At 43.0% G+C, this 21691-nt stretch overlaps 1 protein-coding gene across 1 annotated transcript in view; it reads left to right on the top strand.

Annotated features, from left to right (window-relative positions):
- The window catches only part of gk (glycerol kinase), a 146642-nt gene that overhangs the window by 34330 nt on the left and 90621 nt on the right, over positions 1-21691 (top strand). The window contains exons 4-8 of the mRNA XM_068040567.1: positions 6820-6897; positions 13248-13327; positions 13795-13932; positions 15943-16052; positions 19369-19435. Of these exons, the coding sequence (XP_067896668.1) occupies positions 6820-6897; positions 13248-13327; positions 13795-13932; positions 15943-16052; positions 19369-19435 (473 nt within the window). The remainder of the gene's footprint in view (positions 1-6819; positions 6898-13247; positions 13328-13794; positions 13933-15942; positions 16053-19368; positions 19436-21691) is intronic.

The raw sequence follows: 21691 nt of genomic DNA, 5'->3' as shown, positions 1-21691 counted from the left end.
AAGAAAGAATTACAATGTATGTGTGTAAATGTACAAAGTGTGGTGAATAAGGTTGGTGAGCTACAAGCACAATAGCAGTATGGGAATATGATGCAGTGCCAATAATGGAAATATGGCTTAAAAATGGTAAGGACTGGGCGCTTAATATACAATGTGACGGAAACCCCAAATGGAAAATATTAATTTGATTGTATGGAACTCTGCCTGAGACTTTTTACTAGATATTACAAATAATTTTTAAAAAGCAGAACAGATCAACTGAAGATAGTCGCGTACAATTTGCATGTGCGAAGTTAAAGGCCAGCTGAGAGACAGAGGTAATTACCCTGTCTAGCTAGAACAATAGGGGGGTGCTCTGATTCAATTATCTAAAAGGGTTTTTGTCAGTTGTGGACATCAAAAGCCTCAACACCCATTGACTTTGAAAGAGCCAGACCCCCCCCCCCCCCCCCACAAACAAAGTATGTTTGCACAGCTTGAGAAGAACTCCAGAAACTTCTGTTTTCAAACAAAGAGGTAGTCACATGACACCTGCCTGTGTAACTCTGAGTTTGTGAATTGTGCCTCAGAAAGAAAGAAAGAAGACAGTAACTGAACACCAAGAAGAAAGCACCTCTCTCTATGTCTTCCTCTCCAGCAAAATCCCAGGGAATTCTCGGTGACAGCTACTGAGCCTCAAAGACTACAGAACCTTACAGGCAGCAACCAGGGGACACGGATAAAGCCGCTCTTTTGCATTCTGGAACCAGAGAAGCAAGCCTGAATTTTCCATGTGGCCCAGCGAGAACTTCAAGACTTTAACTTCAACTAAGGATAATAAAACTCAGCATTAAATTCCATTTATTATGGACTTTACTTCAACCTCCCAACTCTTTTCCCTCTTTGTATCTATTTGTGTATGTGTGTGTGCCTCTTGTATGAATGTGAGCATGGATGCTTCATGTGTTTTAATAATTTTAACCTGTTTAGAGTGATGAGGTTAATAAACTTAGATTTTTCTTGTTTAAACTCAAGAAAACCTGTCTGGTTCATTTGTAATTATATTCAAGGAACAGTGAGAAAGGGCTCACTGAGGTGGTAAGCTAAAATCACTGTTAAAAGAATAAACCCTGTTGCAGTCAAACCAGAGAAGGGGCGAATGGTGAGCCTGAGACCCCTTCCTCATCTGGTTGTAACAGAAATTTGGGGGCTCTCGTCTGATATCGGACTCACATACAAACGAGAAATTGGAAGTGGGAAATGAAATTGATCCCAATCAAAACAACAACAACAAACTTCAATACAGGTTTTCGTGTGGCTTGTGTTTCTAGAATGCTAACATGTCCACATCCGAAGTCAGTGCCTCCCCAAGCCAGGGTGAAGTAACTTTGGATAAGTTAAAGGCACTATCTATGAAAGAGTTGAGGAATATGGCTGGGCAATGTGGGATCACTTTCCGTGCCAAAGTTAAGAAATCCGAACTCTTAGGATTTGTGGCCAACCGTTTTTCCCTCGACCCTGAAGAGTCAGAGGCAGGGTTTGAATCCAGTTCAGACAAGGTAATGTTAGCTAAATTACAATTAGAACAGAGGAAACTAGAATTTGAATTCCAGAGAGAAGAGAAAGAAAAAGAGAGACAGGAGAGAGAAAGAGAGAAAACGTTCCAGAAGGAGCAGGAGGAAAGGGAGTTATGGAGGCTTGAATTGGCTAGGGGGCGACAGAGTAACCACAGTGAAAGCATGGCCAATATGGGGGCTACAGTTAACTCGGGGCTGTGTGCTGAACTTTTAAAATTCTCTCACTTGAAACCAAAGCTTAATGAGGGAGACGTGGAAGCACTTTTTGTAACTTTTGAAAAGCTTGCAAGGCAGTTAAAATGGCCGACCGAAAGCTGGACCCTCCTGCTGCAAAGCAAGCTAACAGGGAAAGCCCATGAGGTTTATTCCCTGTTGTTCTATGAAAGCTCGTTAAATTATGAACTGACTAAAAATGCGATCCTCAGGGCATATGAGCTAGTACCGGAAGCATACTGCCAGAAATTCAGAACCCTCCAGAAACAAGCTGATCAAACTTGCCTGGAGTTTGAGAGAAGTAAGCTTTTGATCAGTGGCTAAAAGCCCTTAAAGCACAGTCCATGTATGAAAACCTCGGGTGATGCTTCTCAAGGAATTGAAAAACTCTCTCCCACTCTCTGTGAAGACCCATGGGGAGGAACAAAAAGTGCACAGAGTGAGGCCACCCGCATTTCTGGCTGATGAGTTCACTCCCATGCACAAGTTGGTTCCCCAAGGGAAAACCTTTCCTAGTCACCCCCACAACACTGGAAAGGATAAGAGGTGGGAGAGTGATAGGAGCCCACACAGTCCTGGGAGAGAAAGAAAAGCAGGACACACGACAGGTCCTCCTCAAGCCAAAATAGATGGTGCTGAAAGCAGGAGTGAGACCTGTAAGCTTCCATTGTAATAAGGCAGGTCACCTCTGAGCTGACTGCTGGAACTATGGGGAAAGCCTGTAGGGTTAATCAGGGCGCACCCACCCAGTGCAGGAGAAGGGACCACAGCAGAACAGGCTGTGGGTTTAACTGCAGCAGTAAGACCCAGGAAACCTAATGTGTGGGTGCAGAAAAATGTAATGAGATCCCTGAAGGCTATCAGGATTTTGTATCCAAAGCAAGCCCATCATCATACCCAGGGATACAGGAGCTACTAGATCCCTTTTGCTGAGAAAAGGCATGACCTTTCCCCCAGGGTGCAGTAAATGCGAGGATGATAGTAAATGATATCGGAGGGCAGTGTATGCCCATACCTTTACATCGGGTGCGCTTGGAGTGCGACCTAGTTTCGGGACCGGTGACCCTAGTGAACGGGGTTGACCTCCTAGGCAATGATCTGGCGGGGGTAAAGGTAGCTTTCCCAGTAATAGAGAGACCAAAGGACGTCGGAGAGACAGGGCAGCAGCATGAGATGGTCCCCCGCAGTTCCCCTGATTGTGTAGTGACTTGGGCCATGGCCAAACCGGCTCCCCCAGAGGAGACTGAATTGGCACTGCAGACAGATGGCCATACAGTCTGGTTGTTTGAAACTTTCTTTGGTAAGGTAGAACACCTTATGAGGATGAGGATTAAATCAAAATAAAAGCAAAATACTGCGGATGCTGGAAATCTGAAATAAAAACAAGAAATGCTGGAACCGCTCAGCAGGTCTGGCAGCATCTGTGGAAAGAGAAGCAGAGTTAACGTTTCGGGTCAGTGACCCTTCTTTGGAACCGACAAATATTAAAAATGTCACAGGTTATAAGCAAGCGATGTGGGGATGGGGCAAGAGATAACAAAGGAGGTTTAGATTGGACAAGGCCACATAGCGGACCAAAAGGTCATGGAGCAAAGGCAAACAATATGTTAATGGTGTGCTGAAAGACAAAGCATTAGTACAGAAAAGGTGTTAACGGACTGAATATTGAACAGCAGCAAGTGCAAACATGGAAAAAAAACAGTGGGCAAGCAAACTGAACAAACTAAGATGAAATGAAATAAATGCAAAAAAAAGGTTGTAAAAAATATAAAAAAGAAAAAACAACTAAAAATGAAAGTAAAATGGGGGGCTGTCATGCTCTGAAATTATTGAACTCAATGTTCAGTCCGGCAGGCTGTAGTGTGCCCAATCGGTAGATGAGATGCTGTTCCTCGAGCTTGCGTTGATGTTCACTAGAACACTGCAGCAATCCCAGGGCAGAGATGTGAACATGAGAGCAGGGGGGAGTGTTGAAATGGCAAGCAACCGGAAGCTCAGGGTCCTGCTTGCGGACTGAGCGGAGGTGTTCCGCAAAGCGGTCACCCAGTCTCCACTTGGTCTCCCCAATGTAGAGGAGACCACATTGTGAGCAGCGAATACAGTATGCAACATTGAAAGAAGTACAAGTAAATCGCTGCTTCACCTGAAAGGAGTGTTTGGGGCCTGGCACCTTTGTGACATAGAGGGATATGGAATTAATGCAGGCAGGTGGGAGTAGTATAGATAGGCATTATGGTCAGCATGGATGGGGTGGGCCGAAGGGCCTGTTTCATGCTGTACGACTCTATGTAGTGACTATAAAGTTTGCCACGTGCCAGGTTGTGAGGAAGCCCCAACTTACAGTAAAATCTACACCCCTAATTCCTGTACTGGCATTTGGAGGGCTGGTGAATTGTGAGGGACCCCTGCTTTGAACAAAAGGGGACAGACAGACACAGGTCTGGCAGACAGTTAGGAAGGTAGGGGACAAAATGGACAGGGAGGACAGATTAAAGGAGAATTCCCTACAGTCCGGTCAGCCAACCTTGAAATATTGGAAAAATTAGACCCTGCACCCTCTTAAGTAAATGCAGAGAAAAGGAGCACACTACCAGGGCTGCTAATAGCATTTACAGTATATGCAGGGACAAAGAAAGTCCAAAAAAAGGGCAGAGATGCCTCACCAAGTCAGAGTGCTGCAGGGGAATGCGATGGAATCTGGACAGATACCTGTGAGCAGGAATGTCCCAGAGGACACGAGGGAGATTAACAAAGGGACCCTCCCTACAGTCAGGAGAAAAGAGAAACAAAAATGCCTTAAAGTTCTGTAAAGATAGAAAAAGAAAAAAGGGAGGTGGGGTGGCAGTCCTAATTAGGGAAGTGTTGGAAAGGGAGGATGTCTTTGAAAGGGCAAGACCAGAATCCATTTGGTTAGAGTTGAGGAGCAAAAAGGGTACGATCACGCTACTAGGAGTATTCTATGGGCCTCCAAATAGAGAGAGATACAGGAGCAAATCTGCAGGGAAACCAGAGATGTGCAACATCTATAGAGTGGGGAACTTTTAATTACCCAAATATCGGGATAATTTTAGAGTAAAGGGTAAGGAGGGGGAGAAATTCCTCAAATGTGTTCAGGAGAACTTCCTTGATCAGTATAGAGCCATAGAGTTATACAGCACAGAAACAGGCCCTTCGGCCCATCGTGTCTGTGCCGGCCATCAAGCACCTATCCATTCTAATCCCATTTTCCAGCACTTGGCCCGTAGCCTTGTATGCTATGGCATTTCAAGTGCACATCTAAATACTTCTTAAATGTTGAGGGTTCCTGCCTCTACCATCCCTTCGGGTAGTGTGTTCCAGATTCCAACTACCCTCTGGGTGAAAAGCTTTTCCTCAAATCCCCTCTAAACCTCCTGACCCTTACCTTAAATCTATTCCCCCTGGTTATTGATCCCTTCGCTAAGGGAAAAAGTTTCTTCTTGTCAATCCTATCAATGCCCTTCATAATTTTGTATACCTCGATCAGGTCCCCCCTCCGCCTTCTCTGTTCTAAGGAAAACAACCCTAGCCTATCCAGTCTCTCTTCATAGCTGAAATACTCCAGCCCAGGCAACATCCTGGTGACTCTCCTCTGCACCCTTTCCAGTGCAATCACATCCTTCCTATAGTGTGGCGACCAGAACTGTACACAGTACTCCAGCTAGTGTTTTATACAGTATGTTCCCAGACAAACTAGAAAAGAGGCATTGCTGGATCTGCGAAATGAGGTGGGCCAAGGGGACCAAGTGTCTATGGGGGAGCACTTGGGTGAGAGTGATCGTCGTATCATAAGTTTTAGACTGGTAATGCAGAAAAGTAAAGATCAAAATAAGGTGGAATGCCAAGGTTGAAAGAAAGCTAATTTCAATGTGATGAATAGGGATCTAGCCAGGGTAGAATGGAACCTAAGACTGGCAGGAAAAGCTGTTTTGGAACAATAGGGTATCTTTTTTAAGGAACTGATGCTTTGGATATCGGCTAGGAGCATTCCAACAAGGCTGAAAGGTAGAGGAACCAAGAACCGGGTTCCTTGGTTACGTGGGAGATTGAGTTGATGATGAAACAAAAAAGAGGGTGTATGATGCATGTCAGGTGAACTCAAGTGAGAACTTATACAATAAGGTGAGAGGGTAGGTGAAGAGGAAATTAAGACTGGCAAAGAGAAAAATGAAAATAGAATGGCAGTCAACATAAAAGGAAACACAAAGATCTTGTACTGGCATGTAAATGAGTAGTAAGAGGAGGAGTGGGACCTATTAGGGACAGAAAGGGTAATGGAGGCGCAGGGCAAGGCTAATATATTTATTGAGTACTTTGTATCAGTGTTCACTCATGAAATGGAGGCTGACAAAATATCGGTAGAAGCAGTGAGAGTTGAGGCATTGGATAGGATAAAATTTGAGAGGGACGAGGTTCTAAAATGGCTGGCTATATTTAAAGTTGATAATGGTAATGGGAGTGGAGATAGAGGAAAGGTTTGCCATAACCTTCCAATCTTCCCTGGATACGGGGAAGATGCCAGAGGGTTGCACAGTGGCAAATGTGACACCCTTGTTCAAGAAAGGGTGAAAGGACAGTCCTAGCAGTTGGCCAATTGTTTTAACATCAGTGGTGGGTAAGGTTTTAGAAACAATAATCAGGGAAAATATCAACAGACACTTAGAGAGGTTCAGGTTAATTAAGGACAGCCTGCCCTGTACTTAGCAATTAGATGCATTAACTCTCCCTGAGCTACAATGAGCTGGAATACAAAGGGAGTGTAAGTTATGTTACATGTCCCAAATTAACTGGATGAGAAATCACATGGGACAGGGGGGACCAGCTCTCATGTGCATTGGCACTTTAGTTAGGCCAGATCCCTACCTGACCTTCCTGGTCTTTGCATGCTGTTCCCTCTGACTGGAAAAGCTTCCCTTGGATATCTTGAGGGAAGGACAAAGACTTCGATTTTAAATTTTAAAAAATTGTAGAGATTGTTTAAGATTCCTTATATTCTTGAGCAAAAGAATAACAATTTTTTTTAAAATTCTAGCTGTTGGAGTTAGCAATCAGAGAGAAACAACGATCGTATGGGACAAAAAAACAGGGCTCCCACTCTACAATGCAATTCGTAAGTGTTGTTTTCTTCATTTGCTTACTCCCTCATAAATTATAGGCTGTCTGCTAAGATGGGTCATTGTATATTTCTGAAATAAATACTAGAAATAATAGATTTCACAGGAGTTCTTCTCAATTTTTAAATTTCAAAGAATGCTGTGCCAAGATGGTATTCCAGTGCCAGGATGCCAGTAGTGCTTGTCTGCATTGTGGTATCATGAGACTCTTGGGATTGAGTCTCAGGACTTCTGAATCATGGATGGACTCTGAAGGCTGTGTTACCTTTCCATGTACGTGGTCAGCCTAGTTTCTATATCTTAACAACTACACAAACAAGGATCCACGGCCATTAGCTAGAAAGGTTAGCTGAGCTATCATCAGGATTGAAGAGGCATTGTGAAGATGGACTTTGGCTGTGATATTTGTTTTGGATTCTGAATTAACAGAAAGGCAGAACTGGTAGCGTCATTTTAATCCTGCAGCCACTGAGAGATATTGCCCTGAAGCTAGAACACACAAAAACACAAGAAATAGGAGCAGGAGTAGACCACATGGCCCATCAAGCCTGCTCCGCCATTCAGAACGATCATGGCTGATCTTGGGACTCAACTCCACTTTCCCGCCTGCTCGCCATACCCCTTGATTCCCTGAGAGACTAAAAATCTGTCTATCCCAGCCTTAAATGTATTCTACGATGGAGCATTCACAACCACAAGAGAATTCCAAAAATTCACAACCCTTTGAGTGAAGTATTTTCTCCTCATCTCAGTCCTAAATGATCAGCCCCTTATCCTGAGACTGTGCGTTTGTGCTTTAGATTCCCTGACCAGTGGAAGTAATCTCTGTGTTTACTCTGGCCAGCCCCTTTAGAATCGTATATGTTTCAATCTTCTAAACTAGAGAATACCGTCCCAATTTACTTTGTCTCATATCATAGGACAACTCCCTCATCCCAGGGACCGATCTACTGAACAGCCTCCAATGCAAGTATATCCTTTTTCAAATGTGAAGACCAAAACTGCACACTTTCCTGCCCCTCCTCACTTCCATTCATTCCCTCCAGGTACTGTTCAGCCCATTGGTGGCCTGAACCCTCACCCCGTTTTATTTTCCGCTGACTGAGGCCTCCACTTAACTGAGGGGTTTGACATAGCCTGCACACATCTGTGTTTAAATTAGATGACCCAACAATTTATTGCAGGGTCAACACCAATACCTGAAAACTGGCAGAAGTCCTGTTCCACTTTTTAGTTCTGACTGTGCCATTGTAATTTTGGGCTCTGTTACGACTAGGTAAGAAAGGAGTCTAGGGTTCCCTCTTAGCCTTTATCTGATCTTACCGTAACAGGGTTTAATTTTAAACACACCGTGTTTCAAGCTCCCCCTTGGTGAATCCTTGTTCACTGCTTTCCAATTATAAGGCAAAGAAACCAGCCAAACAGATTTTCTTAGGTTTAAAGAAGAAAGGTTGAAATTTATTTAACTCTAATTTGGTTAACCCCTACGGATACGTGACACGCCCGCGCCAGCATGCATACCTGATACACACGTGCAGATAGAGACAGAAAAGAGCAGAAGAAATAAAGTAGAAAAGTTTAAGGTAATATCTGAAGATTTTTTCATTACTGTTCTTCGAGTTCGCTGTAGAGTCCTTGATTGTAGGTAGGTCTTGCTTTTCATTGGGTCCCAGTATTATTCTTAAACCTTGTTCAATGTAGGAGACATTTCTCTCTTGTGGTTCATGTCTTCAGTGGATTTGGAGTTCTGTGAGAAAGAAATGGGAGCAGACAGGAGAGGCTATGGTGAGCCATCCAGGAGAGGTCTTTACAGTCCAGGAGCAAACAGTCTCTCTGTCTCAAACTGTCTGTACAATTAAAAAAAACTCAGGTTTTCCGGCAGGTTAGTCATGTGACTATCTGGTGTGACCATGTCTGGATTCGAATAGTCATCCTGGAATGTGAGCTTCCTCACCTTCAATGTCTGGTGATTTAAAGTCCATTGTGGGTTGAATATGTCGGGGAATGTTCCTTTGCCCCCACAAGCACTCTGTGTTAGTCATTTCCTCGCTCCAGCAACAGTTTAAAATCAATGTTCATATGACAAAATTAATATGCCTCATTCTTGGCAGGTGGGGGTCTGCATGACAGGCTCTTTTGTTTTTGGCTTAACAAGACAGTACTGAGCTTAAAGTTTTACCTGCCATTAATGAGAATTGACTTTGTCATATCATGATGGCACTTAAAGTGCAGAGTTTAGGTTAGATCGCTTATTTGTACGTTCTTTACCTAAGGGGGCGAATTTTACAGTCCTCCAGATGTTGGGTGTCATGGCGGGCTGGGGGAGGTGTGGAAAAAGCCTCCAGGAGAGGCCCCTCACGGGCCTTAAGTCCGAGAAGGCCAGGTCCCATATTGCCGGCAATGAGGCCTCATGGTGGCCACCCTGCTGCTTGGCAACGGGCGCGCTATTACCGTATGTAAATAAATTTAAATAAAGGAATTAATGAAATTTATGCTCCTGCCATCTATCCTGAAGCGATGTTGGTACCGGTGGCTGACACTCCACACCTTTGGATCCCCATTCGGGGATCCGAGGTGCAACACTGGTGGGGAGGGGGGAGCAGATAAGTTTCTCAGTGTGGGAGGGGAGGGAGCGGGGTCAAACTCATATCATTGGTTTAGGGGATGGTAGGAAGGAGTAGAGTTTAAATTTAATGTACTTGGTGGGGGAGGGGGGGGGTGCAGGAGGAGGTCAGGTGGACAAGGGAAGCGTTTTTGGGGGAGAGGGCAAGTAATTAATTACATGGTTATTGGAGGGGTGGGAGAGGGGTAAATTAAATGGTTGTAAATTTTTATGTAACTTTCTTTTAAATATTTAAATTGAATGGAAGGGCTCAAAGCCCTTGAAAAATAGCATCAGCACCTGCGCAAAAACAGCTGAGGCCATTGCCGGGGATGGACAGCCCGCCCCTTCCATGACATCGGGGCGGGGCAGTCCACCCCGGCTATTTAAATGAACCATCGGGCTTAATATCACGGCAACTCCACGATGTGTGGCCCGCGTGGGTGGACCACCATTATTTACGTCCGCCGCCAATTACGGCGTGGAAGTATAAATTTCACCCCAAGTTGTCTGAATGCAGTGACCTTGTGGAGGAGCCCTATAAATATGTTGTTAATTTCCTATTTCGATACCTGGTCAGTCTCTATGCCAGTGATATTGATCTCCAGTTCTTGAGCTGTGTATGACTCCCAACCCTTTCCTTTAAAGAAAAAGATGGACATTTTTTGGAGCCTGACATTTTTGACTTTTTGTGTCTTGTTGAATTAATGATTAACTTACTTTATTTGTATAACCTTGGCAAATATTATGTTTGGATTGCTGAGGTGATCTGTTATGTCCTGCTATTAGGAAATGTAATAGATATATCACTGAAAACCTATTGTTTTCCTTCTTTCTCCACACATTGAAAGGACATGTCAAAAATTTAACATAAATGCATGAACAAATCAAATAAAACTGCAATTGTAAAGACCAATTAAAAAAAAAAATTAGATGACACTTTCTTGGATGTATGTAGCTTGACATTGTAATGCAGTTGAACTAATTTCAGTTGGTAATTATGTTACATTCTTTCATGGGATATGGGCATTGATGGCAAGGCCAGCATTTGTTGCCCATCCCTAACTGCAAAACCAAGATTGTTTCAGCTGTCAGTGCCAATTCCGTTCTCTTCTGCCAAACCTTTTAGCTCCCTCTAAGCCTTTTGCATCAACTTTATGCTACATAAATAAGTTTTTAAATGAAGTGAAAGAAAAAATAATGGGTAGCACGAAAATATGGTTATAATTCTTTGCAATTGCCTTAAATTTTATGCTGATGGTGATATTTCTTTTAAACATTTAGACTGATACTTGTGTATTGGGACTGGCATACAGAAACTCATGCCTCACCAATCTGTGACATTATGCATAGATGCTCCAAGGTAGCAAGCCATAACACTATGTAAAGGGGGAAAAGAATTGGTTGCTTTTATTTTACTTGGTGGAATAAGTTCCACAGTCTAAATGTTTTTTCCTGTTACTGAGCTGTGTACAGTGTAGCCTTCGGATAGTTCAGTGACATAAATGAAGCAGTTATGTCTAAGATTTGGCTTGGTTTTGGCTCCTTGAATTCCACCTTGGTACATAAGAACAGCAACAACATCCTTGCATTTGTATTGCACCTTTAACATAATAAAACATCCAAGGTGCTTCACAAGAGTGTTGTCAAGCAATTAAACATCGAGCAAAATAAGGAGATATTGGGAAAGATGACTAAAAGTTTGTTCAGAGGTAAGTTTTAAGGAGAGTTGGAAGGAGGCGAGCGAGGTTGTGAGGCAGAGAAGCTCAGGGAGGGGAATTCCAGAGCTCAGGGCTTGGCAGCTGAAGGCATGATGATGGAGTGATTAAAATTGAGGATGCGGAAGAAGCCAGAATTGGAGCAGTGCAGAGATCACGTCGGTTTGTGGGAGTGGAGGTGGTTACGAAGATAGAGAGAGGTGAGGAAACAGACTGATTTGGAAAAGAGGATGAGAATTATAAACTTGCAGTGATGCCGGACTGGGAGCCAATATTACTGGGCGAGCACTGGCAACAGATGAATGGGACTTGGAACAAGTGAAGGGATTAAGAAGCCATTTCACTCATTGAAATCCTGTACAAGTCCAGTTTGATACATTGCATTGAATTGAGTTAAGCTGGGATTCTATTTCTGTAAGTGAGGTTGGTGGGTTCACACCCTCATCCTTCAAATTCATGTTGTGGGGCATTACTATTCGCTGCATAGATGTACCCTTTTTAAAATGGAATAGATAATGCAGTCAGATTGTGCGAAACTGAGCTTTGCTGTATTCCAGGCCAGAATAGTTTGTTACATAGACATTGTTGCACAATACCTTCTTGGCTGCAAAACACGTCAAACTCAATTCCAAAATGATCATTTGACATTATGATACTAATTAATGGTCTTCGAATGTGTACATTTTTATATTAAAACAACACTAAGGTTATTTTCCAAGCACACATGGCAGTAGGGAACCACTCACAATTCTGACATGCAGTCACAATGGATGAAGTTTCATTTCAAAAGTGTATACAACACCACAATTGCACCAGCTGCCAGAAGAAATAATCCAGCATCTGACCTGTAAGTACTTCATGATCCCTTGAAGGTGAGGGAGTTTTAAATTCCATTTAACATCATTTTCAAATGTGCAGGGTTAAGACTAGTTTTGGTTGGACTATGAAGTTGCAGTGGCATCAAATCAGAGTTGTGCATTGATACATGCAACATCTTGCTGGCCTGCATGCTGTCAGCACTTGTTAGCCATAGAGCATCCCTTTATCAAGGCAGCATCCTGAACACTTCCCATCAGATGTGTGTGCGCATCTCTGACTCCATTTTTGAGTCTTAGTTGGCTGCATAGTGCCTAAAAAAAAAAAGACACTACACGGCCCCATTTAGTCTCCAAGTAGATGCTTTGAAATTTTTGTTATCCTAAAATATGCAAAGTTCAGTGTTTGGATGTATTCTAGCCATGTTGCTGGGGGAAAAATCAGACACTTCCATTTTTTGATCTTGCATCAATTCTGGATTATCGACAAGACCTTTTGTCAGGATAGTTGCAAATTTGGTTACTTCAGGGGGTGGTAGAGATAATAAACATCTTTAGAAACTAAACTGTGGTGGTGCTAAACTTTGGTCGTTAAATAAAATATAGGGCGGCACAGTGGCGCAGTGGTTAGCACCGCAGCCTCACAGCTCCAGCGACCCGGGTTCAATTCTGGGTGCTGCCTGTGTGGAGTTTGCAAGTTCTCCCTGTGTCTGCGTGGGTTTCCTCCGGGTGCTCCGGTTTCCTCCCACATGCCAAAGACTTGCAGGTTGGTAGGTAAATTGGCCATTATAAATTGTCACTAGTATAGGTAGGTGGTAGGGAAATATAGGGACAGGTGGGGATGTGGGAGGAATATGGAATTAGTGTAGGATTAGTATAAATGGGTGGCTGATGGTCGGCACAGACTCGGTGGGCCGAAGGGCCTGTTTCAGTGCTGTATAACTAAACTAAACTAAAAATGCAGAAAGCAGATTACTCTCCATTCATTTTATTTTGATGAATCATTCATTGTGATGAGCTACATTGACACTTGGTTGTTAATTACTGAGAAAATTTATGTTTTCACTTTGAAATGGCTCTGTAGGCCAGGGCACAATTATATTTTCCAAAATAATTTGCTCCAACATAATGCAATAGTTAACAAACTATCAATTGCCCCTTGTAATACTAGCGTTGCAATTAAGGTATATTGTATGTGTTTTTCTCATCAGTGTGGCTTGACCTCAGGACACAGTCAACTGTAGAAAAACTGATCAACAATACACCAAAGAAAGACAAAAACATTTTACAGGTGAGTGATTTATCAGTGACACTAAGTTAGGTTTGTTGTTAGCTTGTTTCAAAATACTTTTTTTAATGGTTAAAATATCCTTGGGTAAGATTCCCAAATTTTGTTCATGTTCTATCTACAAAGATGATGAGCATTTTCTATGCATGAATACACTTGGGAATAAACTTTACATTTGGCTGATAATGACTATTAACATTAACACATTAGCCTCTTGGAAAATCTAAATATATAAGTTGTTGTTTAGGTGGAACTTTGTACATTTCCAACTAAAAGTGGCCCCAAAACATGTACTACTTGTATGAAAAATATTTTTCACATTTTCCCAAATAAGTCAATTGCAGATATGTTGCACTTTATTTTTAGTCACAGACTTAGCTATGAATATGTGTACAAAACTTGTATTTAAACTATAACTTTACATGATTAACCTTTTCTTTAGCTTGCTTTTGATTTTGATTTCTTTTTAGGAAAAAACTGGCCTTCCTATTAGCACCTATTTCAGTGCTGTGAAACTACGGTGGCTTCTGGATAATGTGGATACAATTAAGAAAGCTGTAGCAGATGGCCGGGCTATGTTTGGAACAGTTGATTCTTGGCTTATATGGGTAAAGTTATTGATACTTTTCAAGTAGCCGGTTTCAGGAAGATATTCTAATCAATAAGTGTATATTAATTTGGTCCATAAGCCATGAAGCAACATTAGAAAAGAGAGAGATAAAATAGAAAAGGAGCAAAGTATGGTTTGAATGATGACTTTTATCTTAAGATTTGCATGCAGCAAATCTCGGCTTTAGATTTTGATTCTTGTTGATTTACAATACCCATTTTGAATGGCTTATAATAGCTAATGTGCTGAAGTTACGGCGGTGCACTGATTTTGTTTGACTACAACTGATTCTGTTTATGAATATGAATTCCTATAAAAATTATTTCAGAAAATAGTAGCTTTTGGGGGATGATTGTGCAATTCACACACCATTAACGTATTTTCCTTAACTGTCACAATATTATGAAAATATTTCTTTTCAACATTTTCTTTTAACCCGATCTGCTTAAAATAGAATGAAAGTAGCAAGAAATATGAAAAGGGATTGTGAGAGCTTTAACATGTATGTAGAAAAAGAAGAGATTAACTAAAGTAAATGTGGATCCGCTACAGGCAGACATGGGAGAAATATAGTGGGGCATAAGGAAAAGAGACCATAAACAAATATTTTTTTATCTGACTTCACAGTAGAAGACACAAAGAGTATACTGGAAATTGTGGGGAACCAAGGATCTAGTGAGAATGAGGAGCTTAAAATAATTTATAAATATTGGTAAAGTACTGGAGAAATTAATGGGACTAAAAGCTGACCAATCCTCTGGATCTGATGGCCTGCGCCCTAGTGTTTTAAAAGAGGTGGCTGCAGAGATAGTGGATGCATTGGTTGTGATCTTCCAAAATTTCCTAAATTCTAGAACAGTCCCTGTGGATTGAAAGGTAGCAAGTGTCTAGGAAAGGAGACACTTTCTAGGAATGGGGAATTATAAGCCAGTTAGCTTGACAGTAGTAGGGAAAAGCTAGAAACTGTTAGTAATTGCCTTAGAGTGGATGCAATGAAAGTTCACCAGATTGATTCCTGGGATGGAAAGGCTGACCTATGAGGAGAGATTGAGTAGAATCTGACGACATTCTCTGGAGTTTAGAAGATGAAAGGTGATCTCATTCTTCTTTCTTTTGGGCCTCCTTATCTCGAGAGACAATGGATACGCGCCTGGAGGTGGTCAGTGGTTTGTGAAGCAGCGCCTGGAGTGGCTATAAAGGCCAATTCTAGAGTGACAGGCTCTTCCACAGGTGCTGCAGAGAAATTTGTTTGATGAAAGGTGATCTCATATAACATACAAAATTCTTTGGATAGGGTAGATGCTGAGAGGCTGTTTCCCCTAGCTGGAGAGTATTGAACTAAGGGTCATAGTCATTTAGGACAGAGAGATGAGGAGGAATTTCTTCACGCAGAGGGTTGTAAATCTATGGGATTTTCTGCCCCAGAGAAGTGGATATTCAGTTGATGAGTATATTCAAGACTGAGGTTGATACATTTTTGGACACTAGGGGAATCAAGGGCAGGAAAGTCGAGTTCATGTAAAGGCCTACTCCTGCTCCTATTTTGTGCGTTATGTTCTTATTCTGTCTCTCCAATATTACTCTAAACTGTATGAGAACTTCTCCATTGTGCAATACCATTTAGTTGTCCTGAAAAATGTTTTTTTAACTTTTTAATGCTGTTTTACGGTGAATAAAAACTATGGAAGAGTTGACCTTTTCAGACAATAATTCTAACCTCTGTTATTATAAATTGCATAATCTTATGCTCCATATCAATTCATACTCCAAAAGTTTAATCTTGAAGCCCTATCTGAAATATTGCAAAACAACCACGAGACAAATATGTCCCTATTGGAACTTTATTTTTAGAAAGAAGCTTTAGACGAATATTCCTACCAAAGTACCCACTGTGAAAAGTTCTGTTACAAAAAGTTGGACTGTTCATTCAGTGTCATTATTCTTGTAATAGAATGTAAATATTTGTTTCATCTGTTTGAATAATGAAAGGTACTGTCTGTGGCTTTAGTGTTTGACAGGTGCACATGAGAATGGTGTTCATTGTACAGATGTGACCAATGCTAGCAGAACTATGCTGTTCAACATCCACACCTTGAAGTGGGATCCTGAGCTCTGTCAGTAAGTTGTATCTAATGAAACATTTCCATTATTGTATGGAATGATCACAATCATGATCAGGGTTCAGAGAAACTATCTCGGCATTTTGGTTTTGTACATGCTGGCTTGCTTTTAAACTTGATGCTGCTCTGCAAATTTCTTAATTTACAAAATTATATTTTGTTCACATTAACTTTGAGTTATTGTTAAATACCTTGGTATGTTGAATTTAATCATTGAAATGATGGTTTTATGCATTGTTAACTGGGTAAGGACCATTATGAGCTGCACTTCAAATTTAAGAGTGTTCATTTTCACATAACCAGCAAATAGAAGTTTATAGCACAAAAAGGCCATTTGGCCAACTGTGCATGTGCTGGGTTAAATTACTTCTACTGCCCTGCTCTCTTTCCCAACCCCTGAAAGCCATGGCCTAGATTTCGCAGTAGTAATAACAGCAAAACTGTCAGCATTTGCCATCATTGCTCCTCTGAAACTGACAGCACCTTCTGTAATTCACACTTGCACAGTTAAACATGGAAATCCAGATGTTGTTGTCAGTGATTCCTCGCTTTCCCATAGGTGGTGCTGTTGAATTACCCCCAAACTGCATACATATAGAAATCATTGATGAAAACTTGCCTTTTACACTTAGTATTGCTGTAAATATCCTTAAAAGAGTTACAACTTGTTGTATGAGATATAAATAGATTTTTAATGGCCTACCAAGTTTATAATTATTTCTGAACAGCCTCACTGACCCTGAAAAACTAATTTTATATTTGTGGAATGCCAAATTTCTCCATTATGATTTTTAAAAATTCAATTTTTTTAAATAGCTAGTTTGATATTCCAGCTTCTGCCTTAAACACTCAAGAAGCTCAATGCCATTCAGGACAAAGCAGCCCGCTTGATTGGCACCCCATCTACAAACATTCACTCCCTCCACCACCGACGCACAGTGGCAGCAGTGTGTACCATCTACACGATGCACTGCAGCAATGCACCAAGGCTCCTTAGACAGCACCTTCCAAACCCGTGACCTCTACCAACTAGAAGGACAAGGGCAGCAGATGCATGGGAACACCACCACCTGCAAGTTCCCCTCCAAGTCACATACCATCCTGACTTGGAACTATATCGCCGTTCCTTCACTGTGCGTGGGTCAAAATCCTGGAACTCCCTTCCTAACAGCACTGTGGGTATACCTTCCCCAAATGGACTGCAGCGGTTCAAGAAGGCAGCTCACACCACCTTCTCAAGGGCAATTAGGGATGGGCAATAAATGCTGGCCTGGCCAGCGAGACCCACATCCCATGAATGAATTTAAAAAAAAAAATCCCATGTTTATGTCCCAGTCATTTATTTTGCTCTCCTGTGAGGTTTTTACTTAAGAGTGAAAAGTTCAGTGCAGTTTACTTCCTGGTTTGCTGTGTGTGAGAATACTTCAATGTGATTGGTTGCTTACCTGCTTGATGACATTGCTATTGCTGGATGTCTGGAGATCCCCTTGACTTGGAACCAGATTCAAACTAATGTGACTTTTCCCTTTTCCAACATCACAGAGATCACCAGATCTTCATGGGCAGTTTTCTTTTGAGGTCACTGACAAGTGCTATCACTTTGCTACTGACCGCAAAATCCGGGCCCATATATTTTCCGCTCTTCCAATATTTGTGGTAACCATTGTGTGTCGTTGAAGAATTTGAATACCCAGTTGATTTTCTTTTGTGTGCCTGTTTGTATTTATAACCAAATTTGTTTCTTTTCAAAGTCATGCATTATGTGTGAGGTCCTTTGAGGGGTTTCTGAGTAATGTGATAAATTTCTACGTGCAACTGTTTCTTTTATCTCTTGAATATTGCTTTTGAGGACTGTAATTGATCCATAGGAAGAATGTGACTGATTCAGTCATTATTTGGTAACCATTGCTTAGTGGTCCCTGGTAATCACTTGACTGTAACAAGGAATGGTATCACAATGATAAGCAATTTCATTGCAAAGTTCCAGTTGACATTTCTTGTGCTGCAAAAAAACTCCTTCAAAATGCTTGTGCTCTTTCAGAGCTACTTAAAATGATTCAATAGCTACACCATAATGACTATTGTTCCATAGGAACAATTTTTCAATTGATACCCGTTGTCAGCTTTGAAATCTGCAAAGCCTAATATTACTGCTACAGTTGTGGATTTTTTAACATAATGGACTGTATTTTATTCTGGCGACATGGATCCCTGCGGTCCCGGAGGTTCAGGGCCCTCCGTCAGACCCTCAAAGTCATTTGACAGTGGGCAGGCAATTAACTGCTTGCCATCGGGGACGCTGGCCCTTTAAGGGACATGCTCCCGCTTCCAGAGCTGCTGGCCAATCGGAAGGCCCACAGCTCTGTAGGAAAGGCCTGCTACCTGACCCGAACACGACAATGTGTTGGGTTCGGGTTGGGCCCCTTTTGCGGGTCAGGCTTTCGGGCTCGGGCCGGACACATACTGTAAGTGCTCTGCCAATAGTATTGAAATTTTAAAAACTTACCTAAGCAGGGAGTCTGGGACGAAACTGAGTCTGTGCAGTGAGCGGGTGACATCACTATGATGTCATCATGCATGTGCTGCAGCTTCCTGGAGGATCCAAGTTGGAAGGTAAGTAAAGGGATGGTCGGGTCGGCCGCGGGGCAAAATCGGAGGGACTCTGGCCGGGTCGGGCTTGGGTCCGCTGTGGTTCGATCGGGTTCTTTTTCCACAGGCCTTTACTCTGTAGTTCTACAGCGCCACTGGGAGCAGTATTAGTGAGGTGGGCCCCTGCGCCAGGGTTGTGGGGGAGGGAGAGTGGTCTTCCTGGAGGAACGGCTATCACTGGTGGGGGGCCTTCCGAGGGCCCTGGATTGCCCCCAGAGGTGGGACTGCCCCAATCCCACTGAGGCCTCCAGGCTTTACCTGGCAGCACCTCCCCTTTGTGGGTCTCTGCCTTCTGCAAATTTGAGGTGGAGGCAGGCCCTTAACTGGCCATTTAAGGGCCTCAGTTGGCCTGGGGCAGGAAGGCCATCCTCGGACAAAATGGTAGGGGGCCCGGGCAACGTCAGGAACGGCGCCCCATCATTTTGTTTGTTCCCTTCCCCCCCCCCCCCCACCTCTATGCTGCCTCCAAGGGCAGGATAAAATTCTGCCCAATGTTTTAAAGAGGAAGTAGAGATATCCACAAGAGCATTTGTATTATCTATAGTGTCAAGATTTGGAAACTTCAGTATTTTTTTTGTTGAGTGCAGAGTTGTGTTCCAAACATCAAATGATTAATTGGATCTTTTGAGTTTTCTGGTCTGTAATTGCTTTGTTTGCTATTCTAGATTTTTTGACATTCCAATGAGTATTCTCCCAGAAGTGAGAAGTTCATCAGAAATTTATGGATTGATGGTGAGCCAATCCAAATGATTTATACATTGTTAGCAACTGAAGTATTCTTATTGATGGTAGTATAAGCTACTGATTCATTGTGTTAAATGTGAACTCTTGGCAAAGTTACTTCTATTCTTGATTTTGCTGTAAAATTTGCCTGAATTGAAGTAGGAAAATCTCATCAATTAACAGTATTCTTACATTTTGCAACTGGGCAATGTGAGGAAACAGAATACTGCAGAGTCCCAGCTCTGGTCAAAACCTGGAATCCCAGGCAGTGACTTTATCAAAGTCCCGCTGGCAACCAACAATCTGAGCAAGTGTAATAGTGAGCATCAGCTGCCACTGGGTCATCCCCTGAGTCCTTTTCATAAACTATACGCATGAGGGCTGGACTTTTGCTCTGACAGAGCGGAGCAGGGGGCTGGATTGAGGTCAGGAAACTCAGAAGAACAGGCTTCCCTCAAGCCCTGAGTAGTTCACAACAGGATCTGATTAACGTTTTTTGTCCCCATTTCCTGGCTGTAGCTAATCAGATAGAATGACAGGCTATTGGGAAGGTCAGCCTTCGGCATCAGGCTGCAGCCAGGGAGCGGAGGAGAGTGGTGGCGGTGGGTGGATGGGAGTTGGGTTTGAGGCTGGGGGGGGGTGGTGTGGGAGATCAAGGCCAAGTTCTCAGGTTGGGGGAGACGGTTCGGATCAGAGGTTTAGGGTGTGAGACCGGAGGCTTCATGGATAGTGGGTGTTTAATTGGGGTTGGCGAGGCAGGTATGCTGGATCCAGGAGGTAAGTGGAAAGGCACTAAGCTCCTGAATCCATCAGTTCTTGCTGCCAGGTTTCCCAAGGCCAGGGAAACCCAGCCAACGAGAATTGAATTTGGAACCATGGATCAATTTGAGTCTTCCCCGTCTTTGTTTCGCAGAGATTTGAACACAAAACCCCAAAATCTGGGTTTTCCCACAGGCTGAGGGGTTTGAACTCCACCAGGTTTCTTTTGTCCTTGACAGGTTCCCTGCCGGGAAGTCAGCCTGATGGACAGGCTTATTTCCAGTAGGGCAGGATGTACTCTGGAGTAGGCTGCAGGAGCAGGTAGGTCCAATCTCTGACTCCTGGAGGGGTTACCAGACCCCCGATCTCAGTGAGGCGGGAGCTGTCTTATGGTGGGGTAGCTTGTGGGGCTGGGGCCACCCTTCTGGCCCACAGGCAGTGCTGAAAATAAAAACAAAGTGCTGGAAGTACTGAGCAGGTCAGGCAGCATCTGTGGAGAGAGAAGCAGAGTTAACATTTCAGGTCTGTGACCTTTCATCAGGCACTTACTGCAAAACTTGCAAAGCAGGTTAATTCAGAGACTACCAGCCTCAATAGCATATTTAAAATGCTAACCTGCCTCCTAGGAGTAGGTTGTCTGCCCCTTGTCCAGCCTCTATAGAACTCGGAGATTGGTGGGTTGAAGCGAGCTTCCCGAAGTGCTCAGAATTTTTCGCGATTTAACCTCCCACGTACAACCTATCCCATGTGCTCGTCCATGTTAAAATTGCCCATTATGTCCAATTCAGACCACTACACTTTAGGAAGGACATCAAGGCCTTGGAAATGGTACAGAGGAGATTTACTAGAATCATAGAAGGGATGAGGGACTTCAGTTATGTGGCAAGATTGGAGGGGACCCCGATGTCGGGATCAAATGTGGGTTCCGACCCCGCACCTTGTCAGGAATAGTCACCAAACACAATTTTTGTAGGATTGGCCAGTTAACTGTCCTATTAAGGATGGCAGGCGGGCTCCCAACCCTGGAGGGCCAATAGGAGGCCCCCCAGCAGCGAGAGTATGTCAGCCTACCATTGCATATAAGGGAAAAAGCGCATCAAAATTCCCTCTCAGCACTTGTAAAAATTTATAAAAGTGAAAATGGTCACAGCTGCCATACTGTCTTTGTGGAGGGGTAGCTGCTGGGAGGCCGCCTCCTTTGGCCATGTTTTAGCAAGTGTAGTTAAGGCCCTTAAGGGATGCAATGGACTACCTGCCATTGGCGGATGGATAACCATTCTGGACCTGACCTGGCCTCATGGAAAATGGCCGTGAATCTGGACCATGCCAGAAAACCAGATGCCTGCCGGTGGTGGGAAATTCCAGACCCATGTGCCTCTGTTCCCACCCCCATTTTGCCATGTGAATCCTGCCCTGGAAGCTGGATTGTTCTCTTGGAGCAGAAGCAGTTAAGGGGAGATATTTAATAGAGTGTTCAAAATAATGAACTGTTAGCAGGAAAATGAG

Source organism: Heterodontus francisci, chromosome 10, assembly GCF_036365525.1.
Source record: "Heterodontus francisci isolate sHetFra1 chromosome 10, sHetFra1.hap1, whole genome shotgun sequence".
Lineage (NCBI taxonomy): Eukaryota > Metazoa > Chordata > Chondrichthyes > Heterodontiformes > Heterodontidae > Heterodontus > Heterodontus francisci.
The sequence above is the reverse complement of the archived record's forward strand: the minus strand, read 5'-3'. Positions and strand labels throughout refer to the sequence as shown.